General features: G+C 38.9%; 1 protein-coding gene across 4 annotated transcripts in view; it reads right to left on the bottom strand.

The window, feature by feature from the left end:
* The window catches only part of SLC35F1 (solute carrier family 35 member F1), a 385011-nt gene that overhangs the window by 23224 nt on the left and 335047 nt on the right, over positions 1 to 26740 (bottom strand). For all 4 annotated transcript variants that reach the window (XM_081038689.1, XM_081038691.1, XM_081038692.1 and 1 more), the window contains exons 5-7: positions 18692 to 18848; positions 16784 to 16836; positions 8981 to 9135 (exon numbers count right to left, since the gene is read on the bottom strand). In XM_081038689.1, the coding sequence (XP_080894815.1) occupies positions 8981 to 9135; positions 16784 to 16836; positions 18692 to 18848 (365 nt within the window). The remainder of the gene's footprint in view (positions 1 to 8980; positions 9136 to 16783; positions 16837 to 18691; positions 18849 to 26740) is intronic.

Here is a 26740-nt window from a genome sequence, read left to right on the forward strand (position 1 = left end):
AACCGAGTTCAAACATTCATTGCTCTATCACCTTGGTACTTCCTGTGAGATGCTTTGGGGCCTCAGTGATGCCAGTTTCCCCAATTCTCTACTCACCAGTGACAGTTTAAAAAAATAGGAAAAGAGTTATAAAAGCTTAATATTAATTTTAAAATAACCCATTTATAGTTATAGTTAGGGACTATGAACTTAAAATGTATAGCCCTTTAAGATGCCTTACTTATGAAAAGAAATATAACAGGCTACAGATGAGAGTACTTTTATAAATAAGATGTGTAGCATAATGTTATGCTCATTAGCTGCCACAGGCTGAAACTGCCTGCCCTGGCTTTTCAAGTGCAGTTCCATTACTGACCCTGCTCACTGCCACAGAGGATCAACAGGGTTGCCTGGCTCCAGATTCTAATCCGCAGCTAATGAAAGATTCCACTCAGAATGCGACCTCTGCAAACTTTCTGGCATTGGTACTCAGATGTTAAGGATACTTCAGATTGCTGGTCTATTCAAGTTCTAGTGGTCTATTCAAGTTCAAGTTCTTTGGGATGCCATGCTTCGCATTAATCCGCTTGGCGATTTTTGGTGGTTCTTGTCATCTTTATTTATAAGTAAAGAGTTAAGCACCCAAACAGTACCCAGAACATAGCAGGCATAGAAGAAATATTTGCTGAATGAAGTTCTTTTAAATTTAGTGCCTAATAAGATATTATTAAATTAGCCCCACAGCCAGAGTTATTAAACTTTTTTTTTTGCCAAATCTCTTACAATACCACCACCAGTAAGAGAAACTGGCACATATGAGATGTAAGTTTTAGTGGCTGTCAGAGAGGGTCAAGGTGGACTGTGGAGCTCTACACCTGTTCTCAGAGGAGGCATCTAAGCGGCTAGAATAGGCAGTTGAGAATGTAAGAAACTTTCCTGATTATTTGTTAAAAATAACTCACAGCAATTATAAAAAATGTATCTGGTATAGAGATGAGACTAAAACATATAGAATGTTTTCTAATACATACAGGTGCAATCCTATAAACTTCACACAAATCACATACCCAGAATACTTGAAGTAGCCTCCTTGGACAAATGATTTTGAAATCTCTCCCCCCCCCCACCCTGTAGTGAATATTTGGATAATAAAAACACTTTCCTAATGTAGGACTATAAGTTTTATGGAGCCCTTACTTCCCTAAAACATTACTCTCCCTATAGGATCATGTGTGGTTTCATGCTATTTAGTGTAGGGAATTATATAAACCAATGAGTGGAGTGTTTAAAGGGGATTTGGAGAGAATGTACAAGGTTCATTTTTCCTTTATCAATTTCTTATTTATCTTGATAAAACTACAAAAATAATTTCTTTATGAAATTACTCTCAACTTTAACCATTACAGCAATTCTGTGGCAATATCAAGCCTTGAAAATATAATAGCAAAGTGTGTGAAGTAAGCCAGTTTCTATTTTAAATGTCTGGCAGGGGCATTGGCTGTTATTTTTCTAAAGAATGTTGAGCACATGATGGCAAATCATGAAAGATTTTATTGGTATTTTATTTCAACAACCCTTGAATGTTTTATATTTATAGCTATCACCTAAAAATTCTATTGTAAGCATGAAAGAATTAAGGAATTAGTTGAAAATGACTGATGTAATATTTTCTAAATTCTTATGCGTGAGACCCCAGTTTTACCTTTTCAAACAAGGAATAAGAGAAAACTCACACAAAATTGTTAAAAGCTACATCTAGTTACAAAATCTTAAAATAAGATTAGTATCCTAAAAGTGGGAATAGGGATTACTAACCCTGGACCATACATTTAATCAGAAATGCATCACTACTAGTCACCAGTTATAAATTATTGAACCTTCAAAAATTCCATAAGGTAAATCTCATGACCTTGACGTATGGAGAGAATGAAAAACTGGTCCACAGTACTTAACAAGTAAACAGAAGCTACAATTTAAATCGAGGCTCCTTTGACTTCTTAATCCATGTTCTTTTTGCCACATCACACTGCTGAATTCATATTTCATGCTGTAGATACTGAAGTCGTCTCCCACCCCAACTCATTCTCTCTATATATAACTGAGTGTTTTCTTTGTGAACGCCACACATTAGCAGGTAACCAGAAGCATAAAAATCACCTGGGACATTCAACAGTGCACAGTGTCTGTAGGTGGAGAGTATGTCTCCATTGCCCAGATGTGGCTACTAAAGACCACATCCATACAACGCAGCTGTCCCGGCTTGCAGCCAATGTGCCTGGATTTGTCCTGCTATGATTGTGAAGAATTCTCCTAGGCAGAGTAATGGCCCCCAAAGATGGTCCCATTCTAATCGCTGGCACCTGTGAGTGTGTTCTCTTACATGGTAAAAGGGACTCTGCAGATGTGATTAAGTTAAGGATTTTGAGACGGGGAAAGTATCCTGAATTATCTGGGTGGGCCAGATATAACCACACAAGGAAAGCAGGAGGGGCAGAGTCAGATAGGAAGATACTATGCTGCTGGCTTTGAAGATGGAGGAACGGGTCACAAGCCAAGAAATGCAGGCAGCATCCCAAAGTTGGAAAAGACCAGGAAACGGATCTCCCCTAGTATCTTCAGAAGCCACCCAGCTTTGCTGAGTTGATTTTAGCCCACTGAGACTTCTGACCTCCAGAACTGTAAGATAATAAACTCGTTTTGTTCTAAGCCGCTGAGTATGTGGTAATTTGTTATGGAAGCTATGGGACACTAATACCCTTTTAATTTTAAAAGTGTCCTTGTTTGTACGATAAATATAAGGAAATAGAGTTCATAATTGATCAAGCTCTGACCTTGAAAGGCCAACACATTATCAAATTGAAAAGCTTTCACGTAAATCTCTTCCTGGGTTTGGTTTTAGGGGGTCTCTGAGGGCCAGTAAAGCTTATTTCCTGCACATTCCATGGATTGCTATAGATTTATTGTTCTGAATTCAATAATGTTGTCAGGTAATAAAGAACAGAAATATACAACCACTTCTCAAAAGCCTTGTAAAATTAGAGTTTGCAAGAGCATTACACCATACCGATAGTCTAATTCAGAAGCAGGTCATTTGCTTCCCCGGGATGGGGCTTTATTGCCCAGTCAGCATAGCAGTCAGCACAAGAAGCAAAGAAGCTGCAGACAGTGGACTGATGGGTGGGGAAGAGAATAGATTTTTTTTTTTTTCCAAGGGTGGAAAGTGAGAAAAAGCAAATAATCAATGTTGGCGAGGAGAGCTTCATTTAATCATTTAGTCCTGCCTGCGTAAGCAACATCTGTGAGCAAACAGCCCTCCCATCGCAATCTGCAGATATTTATAACCAGCCCAGAAGGTTGTTTGGAGTGAAGACATCATGATTAAGGGAAAGAATAAACTGTAACTGCAGGATGTAGTCAAACCAAATGAGATCTCAGAGGTCACTAGTCAATCCTCCATACTGAGGGGTGAGGCCCTTTGCATTATCCCTCTCCCATTCTAGTCTACCTCCTCCAGCGAGGAGAACTCCTAAGACAGCCTATTCTGCTTTCCAACGACGACTAATTGTTAACGCGATTTCTTTACATTTTAGCTATAATCTTATAACCTTCACCCTTTGGTCTTAGTTTCACCTGCTTCAGCCACATAAAGAAAGTACGAAACAGTAGCTCTCAATTCTGGCTGCATCCTAGGATTACGTGGGGAGCCTTTAAAAATCTGATGTCTGGGCTGCATCACTGACCAATGAAGTCAGAACCATTTAAGTGGGAATGGGCCTGAAGCATCAGTATTTCTAAAACTCTCCAGGTGATTCCAATGTGTAGCCAAGGTTGAGGGTTACTGGCTTCTTCCATACTACACTCTTTATATATTAATAGTTAAAGACACCGCCTTTTGGGTTGAATCTTCTCTTCCTCAGAGCAGACAATGAGAGGTAACCTGCAGTCATTGCTATGCAGCCCCAGAGAGGACCAGTCACATAAACCACCAAAGAAGACTTGGTTGCAGTGGAATTGACTTGGTTCCTTTCATGTTTTTAAAAATATAACCAGACAGATAAAGTGGACTTCATCAAAATTAAAATTCTTTGTGCTTCTAAGGACACTAGAAAGAAAATGAAAAGACAACCACAAAATGTCAGAAAATATTTGTCAATCATGTACTTGAGGGTCTAATATCCAGAATATGTAATGAAATATTATAACTCAGTAATAAAAAGACAAATAACCCAATTAAAACTGGGCCAAGAATTTAAATAGGTATTTCTCCAAAGAAGATATATCTAAAATATAACCACCTTTTCCCACTCCCCTAAAGACACACACCACACACGCACACACACACCATCACAATTTTTAACCATCACAATTTTTAAATTTTGCAAAATTTGCCAAGATTTTGCCATAAATTTATTTGCCATAAATTTATCTTAATGATAAAAGTACCTCTAATAGGTATTATTTAAAAATCAGTTTCTGAGATGGCCCATCTGGCTGTGATGCAAAACCACAAGGCACTCAGAACTACCCCTCTGCATAGCTCTGAAGAACCTCCCATCTAGGAAGCAAGGCCAAGGCCAATTTCAGAGACAGGCAAGCTGAGCCCTGGGAGGATAAAAAACACTGGATTTTCCAAACAATGACTATTTGACTGCAAATTCAAACACTGCTTGAAAGATTCTTTTAAAAATTCTTTAAGGCAAAGGGGAGATTTTTTATTTTTAGATTTAAATTGAGTGTTTAGCTTATTTCTTCACAGATATTAAATACTATTGTTCATAAAACAATTAGAGAAGAGTACAAGGCAGTGTTTATGTAAGAAATAAGTAACGTGGTATCAACTGAAACATTGAATGTGAGCAAAGATTTAGTACAAGCTAAGTCTCCAAATTTTTTATATTGGCCAAAACAGATGTCATCTGAAATCAATAATTAGAGATTATTAAATCAGTGGTTCTCAATATTCAACAGTGTGTGGAGACAGTTTTGATTGACACTACTGGGGGGGATGGCATTGAGTGGGTCGAGTCCTGGGAGGCTACAAAGCATCCTACAGTGCAGGGGACCGGCCCCCTCCCCCTAACCAAGAATCATCTGGTCTAAAATATCAACGGTGCCATGGTTGAGAAAACCTAAGCTAAATAAAGTGTAACTGTTTCATGGAATACTACATATTCATTAAAAATAATCTTGTAGATTAGTGATTCTCAACGCTGGCTGTGTATTATGATTTGTGATGAGTCACTGGAAGAACTTTAAAAAGGTGCTACTCTCAACCAATCAGGACCAGGCTCTCTGGGGTGGGCCCTGGGCACAGCTATGATTTATATACTCTTCAGGTAATTGTAATGCATACCCAGAGTTGAGAACCACTGTTTCAGATTCACATTATGTATAGATATTAAATGACAAAGAAATATAAACATGCAAAGTTTAAATAAAGCATGTAAGAAAGTGTAGGTACAGTGTATTTAAATTTTTACTAAATACAGTGTACCTACCATAAAATATATGTGTACTGTAAAAATATATATGCACTGTAAAATGGTACCAGTGTATAATAGTACTTATCTGTATTTTCTGACTTTATCATGATAAAAGTAATAAAAGACAATAGACCACTCTGGGAAATAGTTTGTCAGTTTCTTATAAAACTAAACATGCCTAGCAATTATACCCTTGGATGTTTGTCTCAGAGAAATGAAAACTCTTTTCACACGAAAACCTGTATATGTTTGTTCATAGCAGCTTTATTTATAACAGCCAAAAATGAAGCAACCCAGGTGTGGTACATGGAACAATCCTTAGCAATGAAAATGAATGAGTTATTGACAAGTGAAATGATCTGGATGGATCTCCAAAGAATCATGCTGAGTTAAAAAAGGTCATATATACTCTCTAATTCCATTTACATACCATTCTTGAAATCACAAATTTAAAGAAATGGAGACTAAATGAGTGGTTTCGAGGGGTTAAGGAGGAGAATGAGAGGAAGTAGGTATGGCTGCAAAACGGAAGCAAGAGCGACCCTTATGGGCATGGAAATGCCCATGGGTTGAATGTATCGATGATACTATACTATAGTTTGGAAGACATCACCGGTGGGGGAAACTAAGTAAAGGGTATATGGGATCTTGCTGTGTTATTTCTTAAAATGACATGTGAATCTACAATTATCTTGAAAGTTTAATTTTTAAAAAGACAATTAGAATAAATTTAAACTAGAAAATAACCACCTATTGTGTTGAACAAATTGCTGCCTTAAGGAAATTTATCTTTTGAGTAGTAACAAAATGTATGTTTATAATAAAAAACATTGCCTTAAGAAATTTTTAAAAAAGTATCTATTACACCAGCAAATTGGTGAATACAAGAATTTAATTTTCAGATAACCAAGCTTCCCTTCTGATAGCATGATGAGGGTTACTATGTGGATTCCTCTTTAGCAAAGTTACTTATTATAAGTAAGCAGCAGCATACAAATAATGGGAGAAGATGGGTTGCAGAAAATTAGAATTTACCCTGTTCATCAGACTTCTCAAGTTGCTGATGGTTGTAAACCTGGAAAGCTCCAGGTTTCACCAAAAGTCATTGGAAGCGTGGAGTGACAGTGACAAATAGAAACAAGCACTATTTTATGCACACCTCTCAGGTATTTGCTCTCAAATCAGAGAACATCAGCCTCATAGCGGAGCTTGTTAACAAAGCAGATGCCCTCAGGCATGTCCCCAGTTACTGATTCTGTGGCTCAGGGGTATGGCCCATGCCTATCACTGTGTCCCTGGTGAAACCAGATTTTCAGGAACACTGCTGTGAGAGACACCGAGAGCTGGGCTGGATGTGGACTGCCCACGAATTGACAGCGGTCTTCGATCAGAGGAATAGATTTTTGTCATCTTTCCTTAAGGAAGATTAAAGGGATTCTTCTAATTTGGGAGCTTATAAGTCAATTAATTACAGTAATAATTACTGAGAACTGAACTCATGCTTAAGAATTGGACTGGGTGTGAATGTTTACCTGCAGAGAAGAGAAGAAAAATGGTGGCCACTGTGCTGTACTCATGAGACCATGGCTAGGTGGTCCCAGGTGTCCAGAAAAAAAATTGAGTGTGTACAGAGGGCGATTGTAAGGGAAGCTGGACCTCCCAGCACTGTGGCCGGGAGCAGCATGAGGGCAACGTGTTGGGACTTTACTTTTTACCCGTGCAAGGACTAGACTGCGCTCAAGAAACAGATTGCATTATCCAGACTAAAAAATTTACAAACAATGTATAAACATTGTCCAGTCCTAGATGGTTCCTTCAAGCTGTCATTTTTGCTTGTGTTCACAGTGGGCACAAGGCTTCACATAAAACAGGGACTCCGCTGTCTGCTGCCATAGCCACTTCCCCACGTCTCCTCTTCCAGATCTGCCCTGGCCCTCCCAGCTGCTAACCTCTTTGTGCCTCTTTCCCACCCTCGTCTGCCCTTCTCAGTCTGTCCCTGGTCATCAGTAAGGTCCGACTCTGGCTTCTCTCAGTAATGTTTCTGATTATTCACTTCAGCTGCTTTGTCTCTGGTCCTCTCAGGTACATACTCTTCTCAGCTCAGCATTTCTTCAGGAACCTCAAAACCCAGTTTGACCTGGTTGAAAATGCCCTGGCCAGCAAGATGTCTCATCAACTGGCCACACCACACCGTGCGCTGGTGAGGTTAATTGCAAAACCACTAATGCTTTAACTGTAAAAGCACTTGGACAGAAGTGGCCAGAATAGTGTTTCTTTTCTTCATTTTCTTCTTTTGCCTGTCCTAACTTGGTCTTATCTCTTTGGATATTCCATATTCCATACTTGTCCTTTTTCACACTGGTCTTAGTTCCCAACTGACCCTTACCTCATAGGACTAGTTAAGGAATGGCAAGCAGGTCTCTTCTCACACACTAGTTCTAATCAATTGTTACTAGTTGCAGGAAGTGTGACAATTAAAAGCTAGCATCTGACCACCACGTGCCAGAACCAATTAGTCATGCCTACCCAGGGTTAGGATGTGGGTAGTCTTCAAAAAGACTTTGGACTGGCTAGTTTCTTCTTTTCTTTAGTGTTGATATATTAACTGCAAGTGCTTCACAATATTTCTTTGCATTCCTTCACTCAAACCCCAATGTTTTAGTAAAGAAACTACGTTGACTCTTGAACAACTCAGCCGTTAGGGGTACTGATCCCCCAGGCAGTTGAAAACCTGGGTATAGGTTTTTGACTCCCCCAAATCTTAATACTAACAGCCTACTGTTGACCTTACTAACAACATAAATAGTTGATTTATACATATTTTGTATGTATATATATATATATATATATATATATATATATATAAAACATGTACTGTATTCTTACAATATGTTAAGCTAGAGAAAAGAAAATGTAATTAAGAAAATCATAAGGAAGAAAACATACATTTATAGTAGTGTATGTATTTATCCGTGTATATAAAATCTGTGTATAAGTGGACCCATGCTGTTCAAACCCATGTTTTTTCAAGGGTCAACTGTATTTTGAATACATTAGCATTTCCACTCATCTTTGCAGATATGAAAACATCTGCAGAACAGAAACTTCAGGAACTGTGTCTTTTTTTCCAGTGAGAACATACTTTGCCAGTGCCTTTGGCAGAATCCCTTATGCAGTCATAGTTTGAGAATTGTACAAATATTCCCAGCTTTAGGCGAAACAAAGAGTAGCTTCTGAGCTGAATCGTGTCAGAAACACTGTCCCCCATTATTGAAAGTCCTTCCCTCTCTGGCAGTTTCTTATCTTTCACTATCAACTGTCTGCTGTAGTTACTGGTATTTCATGACAAGATGTTGCCTCTGTCTTATAGTTGAAATGAGAATACTCAGATCATAGGGGTTAACACAGTCTCATCCCTACCTTTCTGCACACAATGGGCATGCCACAAGACGGCCTTCTTACCTGCATGTGTTATCCCCTACCAAGTGTCTTCACAAAGGAGCACCAACTCAACTTACCTTGTAGTGGAAGAGAAACAATCCACAGAACAGGCTGTACAAATCTGCTGTGAGCAGGGAGAGGTTGACTGAAGTGGCACTGGTTTTCTTTATGACGACTGGCATGAAGCTGTAGAGACCAAACATGCAGGCACTGAAGCCGACATAGAGCAGGCCTGCGGGGAGAGGAAAGAGAGGTGACATCACAGCCTCCTGCAGGGCCTCTGTATCCACGGTGGATGAAAGACAGGGAGCCAACTACCATTCATACAAGGGAGTTTTTCTTTCACTCTATTAACAGATGTTTATTATTATTGGGTAATGGATAACTAAAACATAAAAAGTGAAAATCTGTGTATGGAAACGAACTTTCTGCTTCTCACTACCTATCTGGTATTTTGTTGCTTCTGAGAAGGAGTGATTCTTATTGCCTTTAGTCAGAACACGGGTCAAGGCTTCTGAATTCTACTCTCAATTGTGAATTCATTAACTTCTACTATCCATGTCTGTTATAACAGTTTTATCTCTTAGTTTTTTATTTGTAAAATAGGAACAAAACTGCTTGGTATCATGCATTGCTCACGATGATAAATCACTGCATTGTCCTTAAAGTGGAAGAGCTTACCTGTCAGAGATCTGAACTATGTCAGAGTACTAACCTGGAATCCTATCTGCGTGACCTTGGGCACACCATTCATTGCTCTGAGAACAAGGTGATCTGTCCATCTCTTCCAGATTTGTGAATCCTGCTCAGCCCTATGCCCAACACAGGCCCAATCCCTCATCACCTTGCCTAGCATGTCGTGGGCTCTCAGATGTAAGTGCTGTTGTTTTTATAAATAAATAGGTAAATGCTTTGCAGATCATCAAAGAATTAGGTTGTGCAAAAGAGAAAGATAAAAAAAAACAAAAAAACAATGCCCTTAAAGTGCTGGATGGTTATTCTCCCATCGTCTAAATCTCTTTCTCTCTCTCCAATTATAAATAGATGCACAACTGTTAATACTAATTCCATAAGTACATGATTTTGTTGGGTCCCACACAGAAGTTCATGGCTAACTTTGGAGTTTGGTTTATTTTTTCCTAGATGTAGGTACAACACAAATGTAGGGGAAAACAGCACACATTTCTCTATCTTGAAAGAAGAAGGCATAGAATAAGCCTAAGTAATACAATTCAGTGGCTCTTGGGGCTTTACAATATAATAAAAGTGATCAACCTTTCCAGAGGAATCCTTGATATAATGTGTCTGGTGTGGGCCATGGGCAAATTGCTCCTTGAATCCTGTGAATTTCAGAGGATGTGGACATCCAATCCCTTTGACTATGAACACCAGTGACTCCTCCAAAGAGAAGTTTGGTTTTCCGATATGAAAAGTATTTAGGGCATAAAGCATCATTCTATACATGTCTGATTCTAAGTTTAAGGAAAGCCACATCAAATCCATATAGAAAAATTATTTTGAACATTGAGTAAGCAAACTCAGTACAACAGCCCCCTCTAGTGTGGTGGATGTGCCCCAAGAGGAAACTAGAACAACCAGTTTCCCAGTTCCATAAAGTACAAGTTCTCTCATAAATATTCCGTCATAGCAATATCAGATGGGTTTTGACTCTCCATTAATTTCCTAAAAATGGTCAATTTTCCTGTACTTTGGTTTCATGCTGCTTATAATTCATTTTCCTTTTAACCAAGTTACTAAAAATGCAATACTAAATACTATATAATTAATACATGAAAAGACATAAACATTAATCCCATATCCCTTTAAGAAATCTAAGACTAGTTACAAGATATATCCTTAAATGAATCCACTAAAAAAATCAGACTTGATCAGAATACAGTCCAAGCACCAGAGCTTCTTCTTTTTTTTTGAGGGCATCACTGATTTAGATTATACATAACTGGAATGACTGGGTTAGAAAGTTCCAGAATCCTACCCTTCCATTACCTTACCAAGGACACCATGGACCCTTACATATGGGCTCTGACATTTTATATTCACTCAGTTATTTAACCATTTATTCACTGAATACCTGCTATGCCCTTGGTACTCTGTTATGGGCTTCCAATGCAACGAAAAACAGGATAATCAAGAAGCTAAGCATTGGTATTAATGCTGTGAAGGAAGAAAAGAATTTCTTATAAGGAATGGCAGGCAGCTTGCTTTAGGAAGGACGACTAGATAAAGCTTCTCTCTGGAGGTAGCATTTACCTCGAATGCTGAAGGACTAAAAGGACATTGCCATGGGAGGAACTAGGGGAAGAACAGTTTAGGCAAGGCAAACTGCCAATGAAGAGACTCTCAGAAGGGACAGGGCCGGATGTGTCCCAGAATATCAGAGCAGAATGAACAGAATTGGGGTAGTGATAAGAGATGAGGTTGGAAAATCAGGCAGGGGATGAAGTACGTAAGGCCTTGTAGGTCTTGGAAACAAATTGATATCTTTACCTAGTCGTAATAGGAAGCCATGGAAGAGTTTGTAGCAGGTGGCTAATAGCTGATCTACATTCTTAAAAGATGACTGGCTGTCGTGTGTAGAAGGGATTAGAAGGAGGAAAGCCTGAGAGGAGACCAGTGAGAAGTGTAGTATCACAGTCCAAGCAAGAGATGCTGGTGGCTTCGCTTAGAATGGTAGTGAGATGAAGGGAAGTGGCCGGGTCTGTGAAGACTCAACAGGTCCTGGTGATAGATTGGATGTCAGTAGTGAGGGAAAGGGCGGGCATCAAGGATGCCCATAGTTTCTTACAGGTTCTGGTTACTTTAGAAACTCAGTGATTTGTGATGCCATTTACTGACACGAAGAGAACTGAGGGAGGGCCCGATTTTCAGGAAAAACGAGAAGCTACATTTTGAATGTGTTAAGCTTTTGTTAAGTTTTCAATGCTTAGGCCTAATCCAAGAGAATGTGCCTAGTAGAGAGCTGGATATATAATTGGCAGGCTCAGGGGAGAGGTGTGATGTTACAAGCTCAATTGGTGAGCCAAGGAGAATAGGAAAAGAGATACACAACAGAGTTTCACTCTACACATCAGGCAATGTCAGGATGCTTCAAGCTTTAACATTCTAAGTGTATTTTTAGACTTTCAGAAACTAAATTTCTGGGATTGAAGGTGGGATACATACACCATCACAGTTAATCACTTTGCTAGGTAGACTAGGGTTTTGTGCTTGAATATTCTGTTTTGTGAGCAAAGCCTGTTCTTAGATGGACATTAGCTAGTTAATGGATGTTAGCAATACATCTGAAGGCTCAACTTGCTATCCATGTAGGGTTTTCAAACAGTCAATCAACACAATCAAACAAATGAAATGAATTACTTTTTGATTGACAACTACATAATGGCTGCAATAATTACATTTATAGACAGAGTACGAGTATGTGTATAACCATTTCTTTTTTTTTAATTTATTGGGGTGACAATTGTTAGTGAAATTACATAGACTTCAGGTGTACAATTCTGTATCACATCATCTATAAATCCCATTGTGTGTTCACCACCCAGAGTCAGTTCTCCTTCCATCACCATATATTTGATCCCCCTTACCCTCATCTTATAACCATTTCTTAATTGAAATGTTTTCTCTCTCACTGAAGACAGAATTTAGTCATTCTTGTCCTCATGCACTAAAGAGATTTAAGCTACAGACATTGGAAAGAATACTGTCAGCTAATACTGATTGAGAGCTTGTTATGTGTCATGAAGTTGATATACATTAATTAATTAATCTCTACAACTGTATAATGTCATTACTATTGTAACGCTCTTAATACAGGTAAGAAAATAGGCTTATAGAGTGTATCAGTCAAGAAACACAGTTCATACTAGGTTCAACAGAGGAAATTTAATATGGAGTACAAGTTACAAAGGGGTTTGAATGGGTGATAGGGGAAATGGGAATGGTGAGGCAAAGGAGAAATTTGCAGCGGCAGTATGTTACTCACACCCTAGATCTAGAGAGCTCTAGTGGGGAGGCCATGTTACCAGACGTCAGAAGTTAGGGAACCCAGCTGAGGTAGCATCATGGACACTTGGCCCTTTCTAGAGACCAAAACAGAGAAATATGGAGGAGCACCCTGGTTTATTTTTTCCTACCACCCTCTAATCTCCCTCGATGCCTCCCATTGGCCAAACCTAACTGGAAGCCAGGTGACAAGGGAGTCTGGAAAGTGTAGTTTGCATGAGTCAGCCTCTGCAATGCAGAGCAGAGCACAGTAAGGGTAAGAAATGGATCTGAGAATAAACAGGCAAAACAGCAGCATACAGAGGGAGTAACAGATGGGAGTACACAGGATACAGATGGTCACACAGGCCATCAGGCTTTAAATTCTGAGCAAATACCAGTAATCTATCTATATTGTTTAATTATCATGAAGAGAAATAGGGCTTTGAAGGAGTATCCTATTTGATTCCAATGAGCGTCTAATTTTACATATGATATGTACATGATATACAGAGGGTACCAAAAACATGTATATACATTTTAAGAAAGGAAAAAACTGTATACTTTGTAATATTCAATATATACTGATAACAAACGATGAATACAAGTCATGTGTATACAATTTTTGGCACCCCTGATATATACATGATATGATATATACATATAGATATATAGATATAGATATATAAATATATAGATATAGATATCACATAGATATCATATAGATATCATGTATACAGATATAATATATATGATATATAAATGTATATATGTGATTATATGATATATATCAGTATATAGTACGTGCCTGTGTATGCTGCGCACTGTATATTTTATTTCATCACTTTCTTTGGGATCCCACTGGTGGTCTGTCTTTCACTTTCCTTTGAATATCTTAGATTTTTAAAATATTACTTTTAATTCTTAAGCATAAAGGCTAGGTAAAATGGTTTCTCAGAACATATGCATAAGGCTAAATCTGTAAAGGGCACCAGGCTGGTGGGCCTTGCTCTGACAGGGCACGTTACTCCCTCCACAGGCAGAGGGAGCTTCGTCAAATCACCTCAACTCCCTAGGTCTCCAATTCAACATAAAAAAAAAAAAAGACAGAAAGAAAAGGTATATTCTTAATTTTCTTTTCTTTAAGGTCCTTCCTGCTCTGTGGTACTATGATCCCATCTTCAGGGTTCAGGGAAAGGTCAAATGTCCTGCTTGACCTTCAGGAAAAACTAAAACCAAAACAAGCATCACCCACAGCATGAAAAGTGAAGAAGCTGCCTGCATCTCACAGACGCGTGCTAGCTGACCCACAGCACACTTTTGCTTTCCTCTGCCATTTGACTTTCATACCAGCTTACCTTTCTTCACATGTCCTTTAACACAATATGGCAAATGGGATAAGGGAATGTTTAAGCTATTTATTAGATTTCCAACTGTGACTTGAATACACCTGCTCCCCCGGAGGACATTTTAGCTCTACTAGGTCATATGTTTTACTTGAATTTATGATTACCTAACCAGACCCAGTCTTTCTGTTCAGTAGAGTAAAACAAAGAAATAAACAAGAATATCTGTTATCTTCTTGCTTTTAATTATTCTGTATCTTGCAATTCGACAATGTTATAGGAAAATTTCAGAATTTGTTTAAAAAAATGCCTTCCAAGTCCAGAAAATATAAAATGTACTTATTATTCCACTTACTTCAGAATAAGAACAAAATAAGAACAGAATATCTTTTTACTTTGAGAAAGTGGCCACCATATGAGCAGTTCAAGACCTTTATGAAGGAGATTACTGATGTGGAGAGAAGGAAGGGAGAGAAAGGCATTGACCTATGTGGGAGATGAAGATAGTTTAGATTCCGGTCTTGTCACTAAGACTGTGAGCTCGCCACCTAGACACAGAGATCAGAGCTGGGCACTCTTGGGAGACTTCCCAAAGAGTGCCAGGGTGTGGGGGCACTTTAGGAGCTTGCTGACCCCCTGACGTCTCCCTGCCTCTCTGGTCCACAGTTGCAGCAGCTGGTATGCCATCTCCTGGTTCCCCAGAAAGGAAGTGCAATGTCAAGCTGAAAGTCTCCTGCCATCCTCTTCTCATTCATTCATTCATTCATTCACTTGATAAACATTTATTCACTGAATTCAATGTGCCTAGAATTAAGCTAAATAATAGAACCTTGTAGTATGTCAGGGTGAGGTAAAGAAGACAAAGGTGGCCCTGGTATATTAAAAAAAAAAAAATCTCAAACCCAACCCTATCAATGTTTCGGAAAGAAAAGGATGAATATTTGATTCCCTTTCTAGACCATTTGGAGTCATTTCAAATCAGGAATTAAATGAATAGCTCCACAAGGTGTTTCTTTTACACCATCTTTCATCATCTTGGACTGCAGGGGACTGGCATTTTAATGGCCATGTGAGATCTCAGAATAAAACGACCTTTGATGACACATTTTAACACCGAATTATAACAGAACTTCAGTGGACATGCACATGACATCCACATAATTAGAGGACAAGTTGTTTTTTATGATTGCTATTAATATAAAATTAATTTACACTCATGGACCACTGTGTGGGAAGTGTTACCCAGCATGGGTAACATTTTGTTTCCCGGTTCTGAGAGTCTCAAAATCAAGTGCCTCTGTAACCTGCAGCTGGTTTCCTTTCACAGCTGCCCTCCTCTCCTTCCCCCACGTCTTCCTGTCTATTGATTTTCATTTAATTGTAATATTCTATAGAAAAATCGGAGAGAAATTAAGTGGCAGAACTCTGTGACAGACACAAGGGATGGTCAGCGTCTGTAGTCACTAGAAATAATCCCCTAGATTATTCATAATTATGAATAATTATGGGAGGTTCATTCATAATTCTGTAGCTCACAATGTGCCTTCAGAGGGAATTATGTCAGCAGAGTGGCCTTGCTTTGGGGCCGTGGGAAGGTAAAGTGGTGCAAGGAAGTTTATGTCATAGTTGTCCTTGCTCATAAAAGCAGAATTTGACTGCTGTCAATTCCATGAAAGCTTGTCTAAACTGGAGATGGCTCCAGCAGCCAGCTTCATGTGTGGGGAAGCATCTGTATTTTCACCCCATTTACATCCACTGTGCACACAATTTCCAAGCATTCCCATAAGCCAAGCTCTGTGCTCCTTTCTTTGTATAGACACTGAGTTGATAGCTTTTGGTCTGAGGTTATTTAATGTCAGTCCCTTCCAGGGTTTTCTGTGTGATCATTAGAGCATCACCTAGGATCTTACAACCTTGTGTTTATTTTTCACTTTTATTAGCTAAAAGTAATTTTAGAAACCAGCGGAGTTTGAGGTGCCCTGGATGACTACTAACGAGCTCAAACAGTGTCCGCTATTTTCCACCAAGTCCATGTGGGGATGAAGTAACCATTTCTTATGTGCAAAATGCTCCCTTCTGAAAAGGTTTTTATGGGCTTAGAATGTCTATTACGTTGTTTCTCATTTATGTCTTTTTGTTAAGTTCAGTTTTTTCCCTTTTCTGAAGAGCCACTTTTTAATGATCACATCAGTTTTGCGTTTCTTGGCTAGAGCAAATCGCTGTCATTTACGTGCCGCCACCGCCTCAGGGTATCTTTTCTTTCTGGTTGGTCTTTAACCTAATAACATACTTCTGCATCTACACTAACAGCATCTTGGTGATAATGGGCAAAAGCTCAATGAGGAAACATTATGAATCATACATCTCTTACAGTGTGCAAGAATTTCTGAAATGATAAGGGGATTGCATTTTCTTTTGTCCCTTGCGTTTTAAATCCTTTCATTGTTCCTGCCACACCCCCACCCACGTGACTCTTCAAACTTGTTTCTCAGGTTCCCTAAAAACAGCATCTTGGGTGAGCAAGCCCCTTACCTATTTGCCAATCCCAGGGCACCTTTAACAGCTCCTTGTGCTCCATGATCGCTCTGCAAATTGAAAGAAAGTGGACCTGATGAGCAAGATTATAATGCGTCCTTCTTCTCTTTTTCATTTACCAGATTTATACAAATCATGAAGCAATCAATTGAATTTAAAAAATACCGCTGGGCTGCGCAGAGGCAGGTCTAATTTAGGCCGTCTAAGGCTTACCCCTGAAGGATCTTGTGTGCTGTGGCTAGAGCCATGAGCGTGTGCCAGTGGGCATGGTGGAACCCACACCTCCCACTCACCTCACCCAGTCTGCCTGTCGTCTTTGTTTCTTGCGTAGATACTACCGGAAAAGTAAATGGCAAGGAGAATTTCTGTGCTTACAGGTTTAATCAATTTTCTGATTGCGCATGACCTAGGGCAGTGCTCCTCAAACTTAAAAGCCATCTTGAGAGCATGTTGAAACAGTTTCTGAAACCCCACTCCTAGAGATTCTGATTCTGTAGATCTGGGTGGGGGCCATGGGTGTGTATATCGTAGGAGTTCTCATGTGATGGCAAGCTGCTGGTCAGAGAGCCATACTCTGAGAACCACTGCTCTGGAAGAAGACCAGGGGGTGAGGTTGGCACCACTCCAGCAGCATTATTTGGTTTCAGTGTGCCCTCAGTGTATCCCATTTGCCAAAAACACCCCTGTGCCACTTGCATTATTTGGGCAGCAGTGTCTCTGAAGAGCTTAGTCGGCTCTAATGGGCTGTAACTGAAGCAAATGAGCGCTAGATCTCTGAATATATTTTTTGGATTCAAGAATAATAATCCATAAAATGAGCCATCCATCTACAAAATGTTGGTTACGAATAGTTGAACCAGACAATTTCTTTTCCTTTTACAAATCAAAAGCACCAAATTTAGGATCTTTAAAATGCCATCATGCTTTCAAAATGAACCAAAAATAAATCCTCTGAGAGTCTTCCCATCTCTGTGCCTTGTTTGTTACGGAGTTTTTCAGTTCTATCTGAGGATACTGAAATTTAAAGGATTCTTGGAAAGAACCAATTTGCAAAATATGTTTAAGTAATGCCAAAATATCTTCCATAAGTAATTACAGGCACTGTACTAATACAATTACAAAGTACTTGCTTTGTAGAAAGTGATTTGGTGAAATCGGAATTGTTCGCTTTGTGAAAACAGATCTGGCGCAATTAAACTGGAGGTTATACTGTCATTCTTAATCTCTTACTTGAAACTAAAATATGTAGACTCTATGGATGGAAAATTATGTTTTGTTTGACTCTTATTCTCACAATTTCGGAAGCATAAGTCAGTGATGATTTATATGCTGCAATGCCAGAATTATTGCAAAATAGGGTGTTTTTGACTTTTTGAGGTTTAGTGAATGTCTGTTATAGCTTCATCTGTTCAAGGAAAACAGAAACACAAAATTTCTCAGAGATGAATTTGAAATATGATTCACTCATGCAAATTCATGGGCAATAAATGAAAAAATTTATACAAATTTAAAATGTAAGTTTTCTAGTGGCAGTAGTACTGGTAAACAGAGTGTCCCTTTTTTGGAAGTGCATCAAATCATGGCACTTAAATTCCATTTTTCTATTTCTCTAAGTAAATCCCCGCTGGCTGATTTGGGAGAATCAATGTACTTCTAATGCTTCTTGTAAATTATCTTCACAGTCCATTAAATGTTTTTCTAATAAGTCATAATAAGCTTGTTTAGTTTGGGAGAAATTTACTAGTAAAGATATTGAGTTTTCAGATTTCATGTGGGAGGTTGATGATAGGTTTCCAGCCTTGATTATTATAAAATAATGTGACCAACTCTACCCCAAAGGAAAAAAAAAAAAGTAAGAATAAGCCCTAAGAGTCTCTGTCTGAGTTTCTTGTTGTTTTTACTCACAATTGAATTCCACTGAAAAATGCCCCGAAGAGTCCGATCATTCCCAGGAATTCCACTCGGCTCAGGGTTCGGATGATGTACTCTTCCCAGACATTAGAGATACCGTAGAGTGTGGCTCCTCCTAAGACAAGAAGGTCCCCTACCAGCTTATTTTCCCCTAGGAACCAAAACAAACAAACAAACAAACAAACAAACAAAAAGAAGCAGAGGGGGCTTCATTAAAATTTTCCTAACAAGAATTTGATACCAGCAAAATCAGCTTCCTATGCTTATTCCATTCTGACATTTTTACAGAAGTTCTAGAACTTGCCAACTGAGCTTTAGCAAAATTTGTTTATGTGTGCTCCAGCTACGTTCCAACATAAAAGGTTGCCTATGCCTACTCAAGCAGAAGTTCTCCTTAGCTAAGAAAGGGACCAGTTCCTTCTAGATTGCACCATCTCCACAAAGCCTTGTATCTTTGTCCAGGTACGTGTCTATGAATATCCGCTAATACATGCACGTGTTATATTTGCTGCAGGGAGCTTTCCAACAGTTTAGTGAACATGGTGTAGAACAAACAGAAGCAGTTTGCATTGCCACTGTCTGTTAGACAGGGAGAGAAGTTACAATAGAAGTAGTTGAAACTTTATTTTGACCATGAGTAAAATGTGTCTTTGCTTAGAAAATGAGAGTGAAAGTGATTACGGGTTGAAATTTTTAACTCCCCTAAAGTAAGTAACATTAAGAGTGAAATATATGCAACTCATCATTATATCAATAGTTTTCTTCTTTCATAAAAAATATCTGTTTTAAACTGAATTTTTGTTGGTTTTGGTGTATGTCCAATTTTTAATAAATGCTGCATGCGGCTATTTCCTATAATTAGGCAAACTTTTTCCACCGCAGGAAGTACGAAGAGAGGGAAGGAGAGTGGAGACCAGCAGCCAGGGTGGTCTCACTGGTGGGCTGGTACCCGCTCTCCAGCTCTGTCCTGTGCAGGTCAGCGCACGAGAGCTGGGCAGACGTGCAGCTCTGGGGCACAGGAGGTGAGGGATAAGATGGGTGCTCTCTCCAGCATCATTCTAAGGGAGACTAGCCTTGAGTAGCCTTCGATTCCCAGATTAGAGAGAACAATATAAAACTGTAGAATCAGATTCTCACTGTTCATTTGGGAGCACTGAGCATTTTCTAGAAGTAGATTCACATAAAAGAATCTGGGTTGGGCTTGGGGAAAGACATCTTCGTGCATTCCTTTGTGGACACTTTGGGAGAGTATATAGTCAGTCTAAATGGTGTCACCTTTTCTAAGGCATCTTTCCACTCCTGGTAAGGATCAGAGAGAAAGGGAAAGAGACCCTGAAAGGCAGGACAGCTTGCTGGAGTCACACTGGAGGGAATGGAGCTGAGAATCTGGATCTGCAAGGGCCAGAAACTTCCCTGGGTGCATGGGGAGCAGATGAGCAAGAACGCTATGAGGCAAAAGTGAGAAACTGGACGTCATGGGAGGTTGCTGGGTGCATATTCTGGGGAAAGTAAGGTTTCTGTGACAGAGTGTCATCTTCAGCAACCTGACTAATCCTTTTTATGCCAACTCTTAAACAACGAGAGAACTAAAATTAAGTAGTTCATTTGAGGAATTACCCATAAAATAAAAAATATCCATTACTAAAATTATAAAATTATAATGAACATAATTCAGTCACTTTTCATTCAGGAGCCATTTCAGAGTCTTGTGATGATGTGGGTAAATATTAGGAAAGAGTTTTTGTTGTACTAGTGAAGTGTGGCAGTGCTGCTTAACAGATTGTGTGGTTAATGATATTAATTTTGTATGAATGGATTCAGGAAAGCTAAATTATAATGAAACACTTTAAGAGAGATTAGTGGAACATCATACACCTTTTAAAAATCCTAAAAAGAGACCACACTTTCAATGAAGAGTCTCACCAAATTTTTTTCAAACTCCACTTTGCACATTTATTGCCTATTCCATTAACTGACCTTCAACTATAGGCACTGTACTCCCTGATACTTGGAGTTTTCACCAATGCCGTGATAATTATTGTTAATAATAATAATGCAATTTTGTGTACCTGCAAGTTCAGAAGTATTTTCTAGTTATCGATGGCATTATACTCTCAAGATCCGTCCATGTTGTCACAAATGTTCCTATATCATCTTTTCTTATCGCCGAATAGTATTCCATTGTGTATATACACAACTTCCTTATCCATTCAACTATCGAAGGACATTTTGGTTGTTTCCATGTCTTGGCCACTGTAAACAAAGCTGCAATGAACATTGGAGCATACGTGTCTTTATGAATAAATGTTTTCAGATTTTTGAGGGTAGATACCCAGGAGAGCGATTGCTGGGTCATATGGTAATTCTATTTGTAATTTCTTGAGGAACCTCCACACTGCCTTCCATAGCGGCTGCACCAGTCTGCATTCCCACCAACAGTGTATGAGAGTTCCTTTTTCTCCACAGCCTCTCCAACACTTGTTACTATTTGTTTTGTTGATGAAAGCCATTCTGACTGGGGTGAGGTGATATCTCATTGTGGTTTTTATTTGCATTTCTCTGATGATTAGTGATGTTGAGCATTTTTCAGTATGTCTATTTGCCATTTGTATGTCCTCTTTGGAGAAATGTCTGTTCAGGTCGTCTGCCCATTTTTCAGTTGGGTTGTTTGTTTTTTTGTTGTTGAGTTTCATGAGTTCCTTGTATATTTTGGATATTAGCCGCTTATTGGAGGCACTGTTTGCAAAAATCTTCTCCCATTCAGTTGGTTGCCTCTTTATTTTGTCGATGGCTTCTTTTGCTGTGCAGAAGCTTTTAAGTTTCATATAGTCCCATTCATTTATTTTAGCTTTTACTTCCCTTGCCTTTGGAGTCAAATTCATAAAATGCTCTTTGAACCCAAGGTCCATAAGTTTAGTACCTTTCTTTTCTTCTATGAAGTTTATTGTGTCAGGTCTTATGCTTAAGTCTTTGATCATTTTGAATTAATTTTGGTACATGGTGACAGATAGTAGTCCAGTTTCATTCTTTTGCACGTGGCTTTCCAATTCTCCTAGCCTCTTATTGAAGAGGCTGTCTTTTCTCCATTGTATGTTTTTTGCTTCTTTGTCAAAAATTATCTGTCCATATCTATGTGGTTTTATTTCTGGGTTCTCAATTCTATTCCATTAGTCTATGTGTCTGTTTTTCTGCCAATACCATGCTGTTTTGATTATTGTAGGCCTGTTGTACAAGCTAAAGTCAGGGAGTGTGATACCTCCAGTATTGTTCTTTTTTCTTAAGATTGTTTTGGCTATTTGGGGTCTTTTGTCATTCCAAACAAATCTGATAACTTTTTGTTCTATTTCTTTAAAAAATGTCATTGGGATTTTGATGGGGATTGCATTAAATCTGTATATTGCTTTGGGTAATATGGTCATTTTAAATATGTTGATTCTTCCAATCCATGAGCACGGAATGTCTTTCCATTTCTTTGTGTCTTCTTCAATTTCTTTTAAAAATGTCTTATAGTTTTCAGCATATAGGTCCTTCACATCCTTGGTTAAGTTTATTCCTAGGTATTTTATTCTTTTTGCTGCAATTGCAAAAGGAATTGTTTTTTGTATTTCTTTTCTGAGATTCATTGTTAGTATATAAGAATGCAATGGACTTTTGTACGTTGATTTTTGTAGCCAGCAACTTTACTGTATTCATTGATTGTTTCTAATAGCTTTTTGGTGGAGTCTTTAGGGTTTTCTATATATAACACCATGTCATCTTCAAAGAGTGAGAATTTAACTTCTTCATTCCCAATTTGGATGCCTTTTATTTCTTTCTCTTGCCTGATTGCTCTGGCAAGGACTTCCAACACTGTGTCGAAAAACAGGTGATAGGGGACAGCCCTATCATGTTCCTGAACATAGAGCAAAGGGCTTCAGTTTTTCACCGTTAATTATGAGCTTAGCTGAGGGTTTGTCATATATGGCCTTTATTATGTTAAGGTATTTTCCTTCTATACATATTTTATTAAGTGTTTCAATCATAAATGATGTTGTATCTTGTCAAATGCTTTTTCTGCATCAATTGATATAATCATATGATTTTTGTCCTTTATTTTGTTTATGTGATGTATCACATTGATGGATTTGCGAATGTTGAACCATCCTTGTGCTCCGGGGATGAACCCCACTTGGTCGTGGTGAACAATCTCTTTAATGCATTGTTGTATTCGATTTGCTAGAATTTTGTTTAGGATTTTTGCATCTGTATTCATCAGAGATATTGGTCTGTAGTTTTCTTTTTTTGTGTTGTCCTTACCAGGTTTTGGTATCAGGGTAATGTTGGCCTCATAAAATGAGTTAGGGAGTACTGTCTCTTCTTCAATTTTTTGGAAGCGTTTGAGCAGGATTGGTATTAGATCCTCTTTGAAGGTTTGGAAGAATTCACTAGTGAATCCATCTGGTCCAGGACTTTTGCTTTTGGGAAGGTTTTGGATGACTGATTCAATTTCGTTACTGGTGGTTATTGAATTTGGTGGCATATAGTCCTTCATAGTATTCTTGGATGATCCTTTGTATTTCTGTGGTGTCCGTGATAACTTCCCCTTTTTCATTTCTGATTTTGTTAATTAGTGTCTTCTCTCTTTTTGTCTTAGTGAGTCTAGCCAAGGGTTTGTGAATTTTGTTAATCTTTTCAAAGAACCATCCCTTTGTCACATTAATTTTTTCTATTGTCTTTTTGTTCTCTATTTCATTTAGTTCTGCTCTGATTTTTGTTATTTCATTTCTTTTGCTGACCTTGGGTTTCATTTGTTCTTCTTTTTCTAATTCTTTAAGGTGTAACATGAGGTTATTTATTTGGGATTTTTCTTGTTTCTTGAGATAGGCCTGTAATGATCTAAATTTCCCTCTTAAAACTGCATTTGCTGTATCCCAAAAATTTTGGTAGGATGTATTTTCATTGTCATTTGTTTCTATGTATCTTTTGATCTCTCCTCTAATTTCTTTTTTGACCCGGTTGTTCTTTAAAAGTATGTTGTTTAATCTCCATGTATTTGTGTTTTTTTCCTGCTTTCTTTTTGCAGTTGATATCCAATTTCAAAGCCTTGTGATCAGAGAACATGCTTAGTATGATTTCAATCTTCTTAAATTTGCTGAGGCTGCTTTTATGTCCCGATATATAGTCTATCCTTGAGAATGTTCCATGTACACTCGAAAAGAATGTATAGTCTGATGTTTTAGGATGAAGTGCTCTATATATGTTAATGATGTCCATTTCATCTAATGTATCATTTAGGGCTGCTATTTCGTTATTTATTTTCTGTTTGGATGATCTATCCATAGCTGCCAATGATGTATTTAAGTCCCCTAGTATAATTGTGTTTTGGTCAATTTCTCCCTTTAGTTCTGTTAGTAGTTGCTTGGTATATTTTGGTGCTCCCTGATTGGGGGCATAAATATTGATGACTGTTATGTCTTCTTGTTGTATAGTCCCCTTTACCATTATGAAATGTCCATCTTTGTCTCTTGTTATCTTTTTCACCCTGAAGTCTGTTTCATCAGAAATCATTATGGCTACACCTGATTTTCTCTGGGTACCATTTGCTTGGAGTGTCAATTTCCACCCTTTCACTTTGAGTCTATGCTTGTCCTTGTAGCTGAGATGTGTCTCTTGTAGGCAGCATATGGTTGGGTTTAGTTTTTTGATCCAATCTGCTACTCTGTGCCTTTTTATTGGTGAGTTCAGTCCATTTACATTTAGGGTGATTATTGATACATGAGGATTTCCTGTCATTCTGTCTTTAGTTTTCTGGTAAGGCTGTGTCTCCATTGTTTCTTTGCCTTTTTGTTGTTGTCTGTTATTTCTGTGTGGTGGTATTCTATGATGTTTCCCTCTGTTTCTTCTTTTATTACCATATATATTTCAGTTCTGGATTTTTTTTAGGGGTTACCCTTAAGATTCTGTAAAAGAAAGTTTGATATTTAGAGTATTCCGTTTTCTTCAGCACGCTTACTTTCTCCATTCCCATATTCCAGTTCAGGCCTTTACACTCCCCCTTTTTATGTTTCAGTTGCCACAAATTGTCCCTGTTGATGGTGGTCAAATAGCCTCCTTTAGTATTTCTTGTAGTGCTGGTCGTGTATTAGAAAATTCCCTCAGCTTCTGTATGTCTGGAAAGGTCTTTATTCCTCCTTCATATCTAAAGGATATCTTTGCTGGATATATTATTCTTGGCTCATGATTTCTCTCTTTCAGTAGTTTGAATATTTGGTTCCACTCCCTCCTGGCTTGTAGAGTTTCTGCTGAAAAATCTGACGATAATGTAATGGGCTTTCCTTTGTAGGTTACCGTCTTCTTTTCCCTGGCTGTCTTGAGAATTCTTTCTTTGGTGTTAATTTTAGACAGCTTCAATACAATGTGCCTTGGAGAAAGCCTGTTGAGATTGAGGTAATTAGGTGTTCTATTTGCTTCTTGGATTCGAGGATCCAGTTCTGTCCACAAATTTGGGAAGTTCTCATCAACAATTTGTTTGAATATATTCTCTGTTTCCTTCTCTCTTTCTTCTCCTTCTGTTATGCCCATTATTCTTATATTGCTCTTTCTGATAGAGTCAGAAAGTTCTTGTAGAGTTCTTTCATTTCTTTTAAGTCTCAAGTCTCTTTCTTCTTCCATCTGTGTAATTTCCAGGTTTCTATCTTCGATGTCACTGATTCTTTCCTCCATCTGGTCCACTCTACTACCTAAGCTGGTTATTTCATTCTTAATATCTTCTATTGAGTTCTTAATCTCCAGAAATTCCATTTGGTTCTTTTTTAAAATTTCAATCTCTTTCGTAAAATGCTCATGTTGTTCTTTGATTGAGTTTCTGAGTTCATTAAACTGCCTTTCTGTGTTTTCTTGCATCTCGTTGAGTTTTTCAGAACTGCAATCTTGAATTCTCTGTCATTTAAGTCACATATTTCCGTATCTTTAAGTTCATTTTCTGGAGACTTCTCATTTTCTTTCTGAGATGTCTTGTTGCCTTGGTTATTCGTGGGAATTAATGATTTATTATTTCTCTTCCTAGACATCTTCAGGAGTGGGTTCTGCAACAGGTTGATAGGATGAGGTCCTTCTTTTATTTTCCAGTAGGTGTTGGTAGAATGTTTTATTTTCTCTCCGACTGCAGCCTTTTTTTCTCTCTCACACGGTAGTGCAGTTTTCTCTGCACTATTCTAGCTTCTCGCACAATGGGGGGATTTCCTGGGAGATAGGCTTCTCCTCTTTTAGTAGTTTGCCTGGGTCACAGGGCGCAGCGTCCATGTGGGTATGCGAGAACTTTTGAAGTTCCAAAGGTCTTCCTGCACCTGATTCAGAGCCCATATGTTTCAGCAGTTCTGTTTACTCCTGCAGGGATCTGCCCAGATAGGCGGGGCCAGGGGCGGGGTGAGTTGTGAGAGGTGGCCCAGAGCAATGGCAGCAACCATTACCATAGGCAGTTCTGCTTCCACAGCTCCCTCCCCTTTGCCGGAACTAGTTGGGTTGTGAATCTGTGTCTGCGGTCCACAGTTCTCAGAATAGCAAATATTCTATTCTTTTGATCTGACACTGCTACTGTTCCTCTTTTATCACCAGGCAGGTGGGGGCGGGGCGAGCTCTGGGAGGGTAGGAAGGGGGCGGCTACTCTCAGTGCCTAAGGCTTCCATTCTCCGCTCGGCAGTGAGGGCTTAAACCACCGTTTTCAGCCTTCTTCCCTCAGTCTTTTCTCCAAGGTCTCTGCCGTGAGCATTAGGTTCAGCGTGTTATATGCTGTCCCCTCAGCCCTGTGGGCCATAAGTGGAGCCCTAGCAGTCCGAGTTCTTCCCTCTCCTGCAGCTGTGGTAGTTCCGGAATGCAGCGAGCTTGGAGCACTGAACTAGGTCTGCGTCCTCCGCCGGCGCGGCTCTGTCTCCGCACTTCTCCCTTCCCTCCTCCCCCGCTCACGCGATTCGCCCACCTTTAGGTGAATTCAGTAGTGGGCCTCTTCGTCTTGTCTGTCTGCTGTGCAGGGATTCCTTTGTGGAGTTATTGTTGTTCGATTAGTTG

The sequence above is a fragment of the Rhinolophus hipposideros genome, assembly GCF_964194185.1.
Source record: "Rhinolophus hipposideros genome assembly, chromosome: 3".
Taxonomy (NCBI): Eukaryota; Metazoa; Chordata; class Mammalia; order Chiroptera; family Rhinolophidae; genus Rhinolophus; species Rhinolophus hipposideros.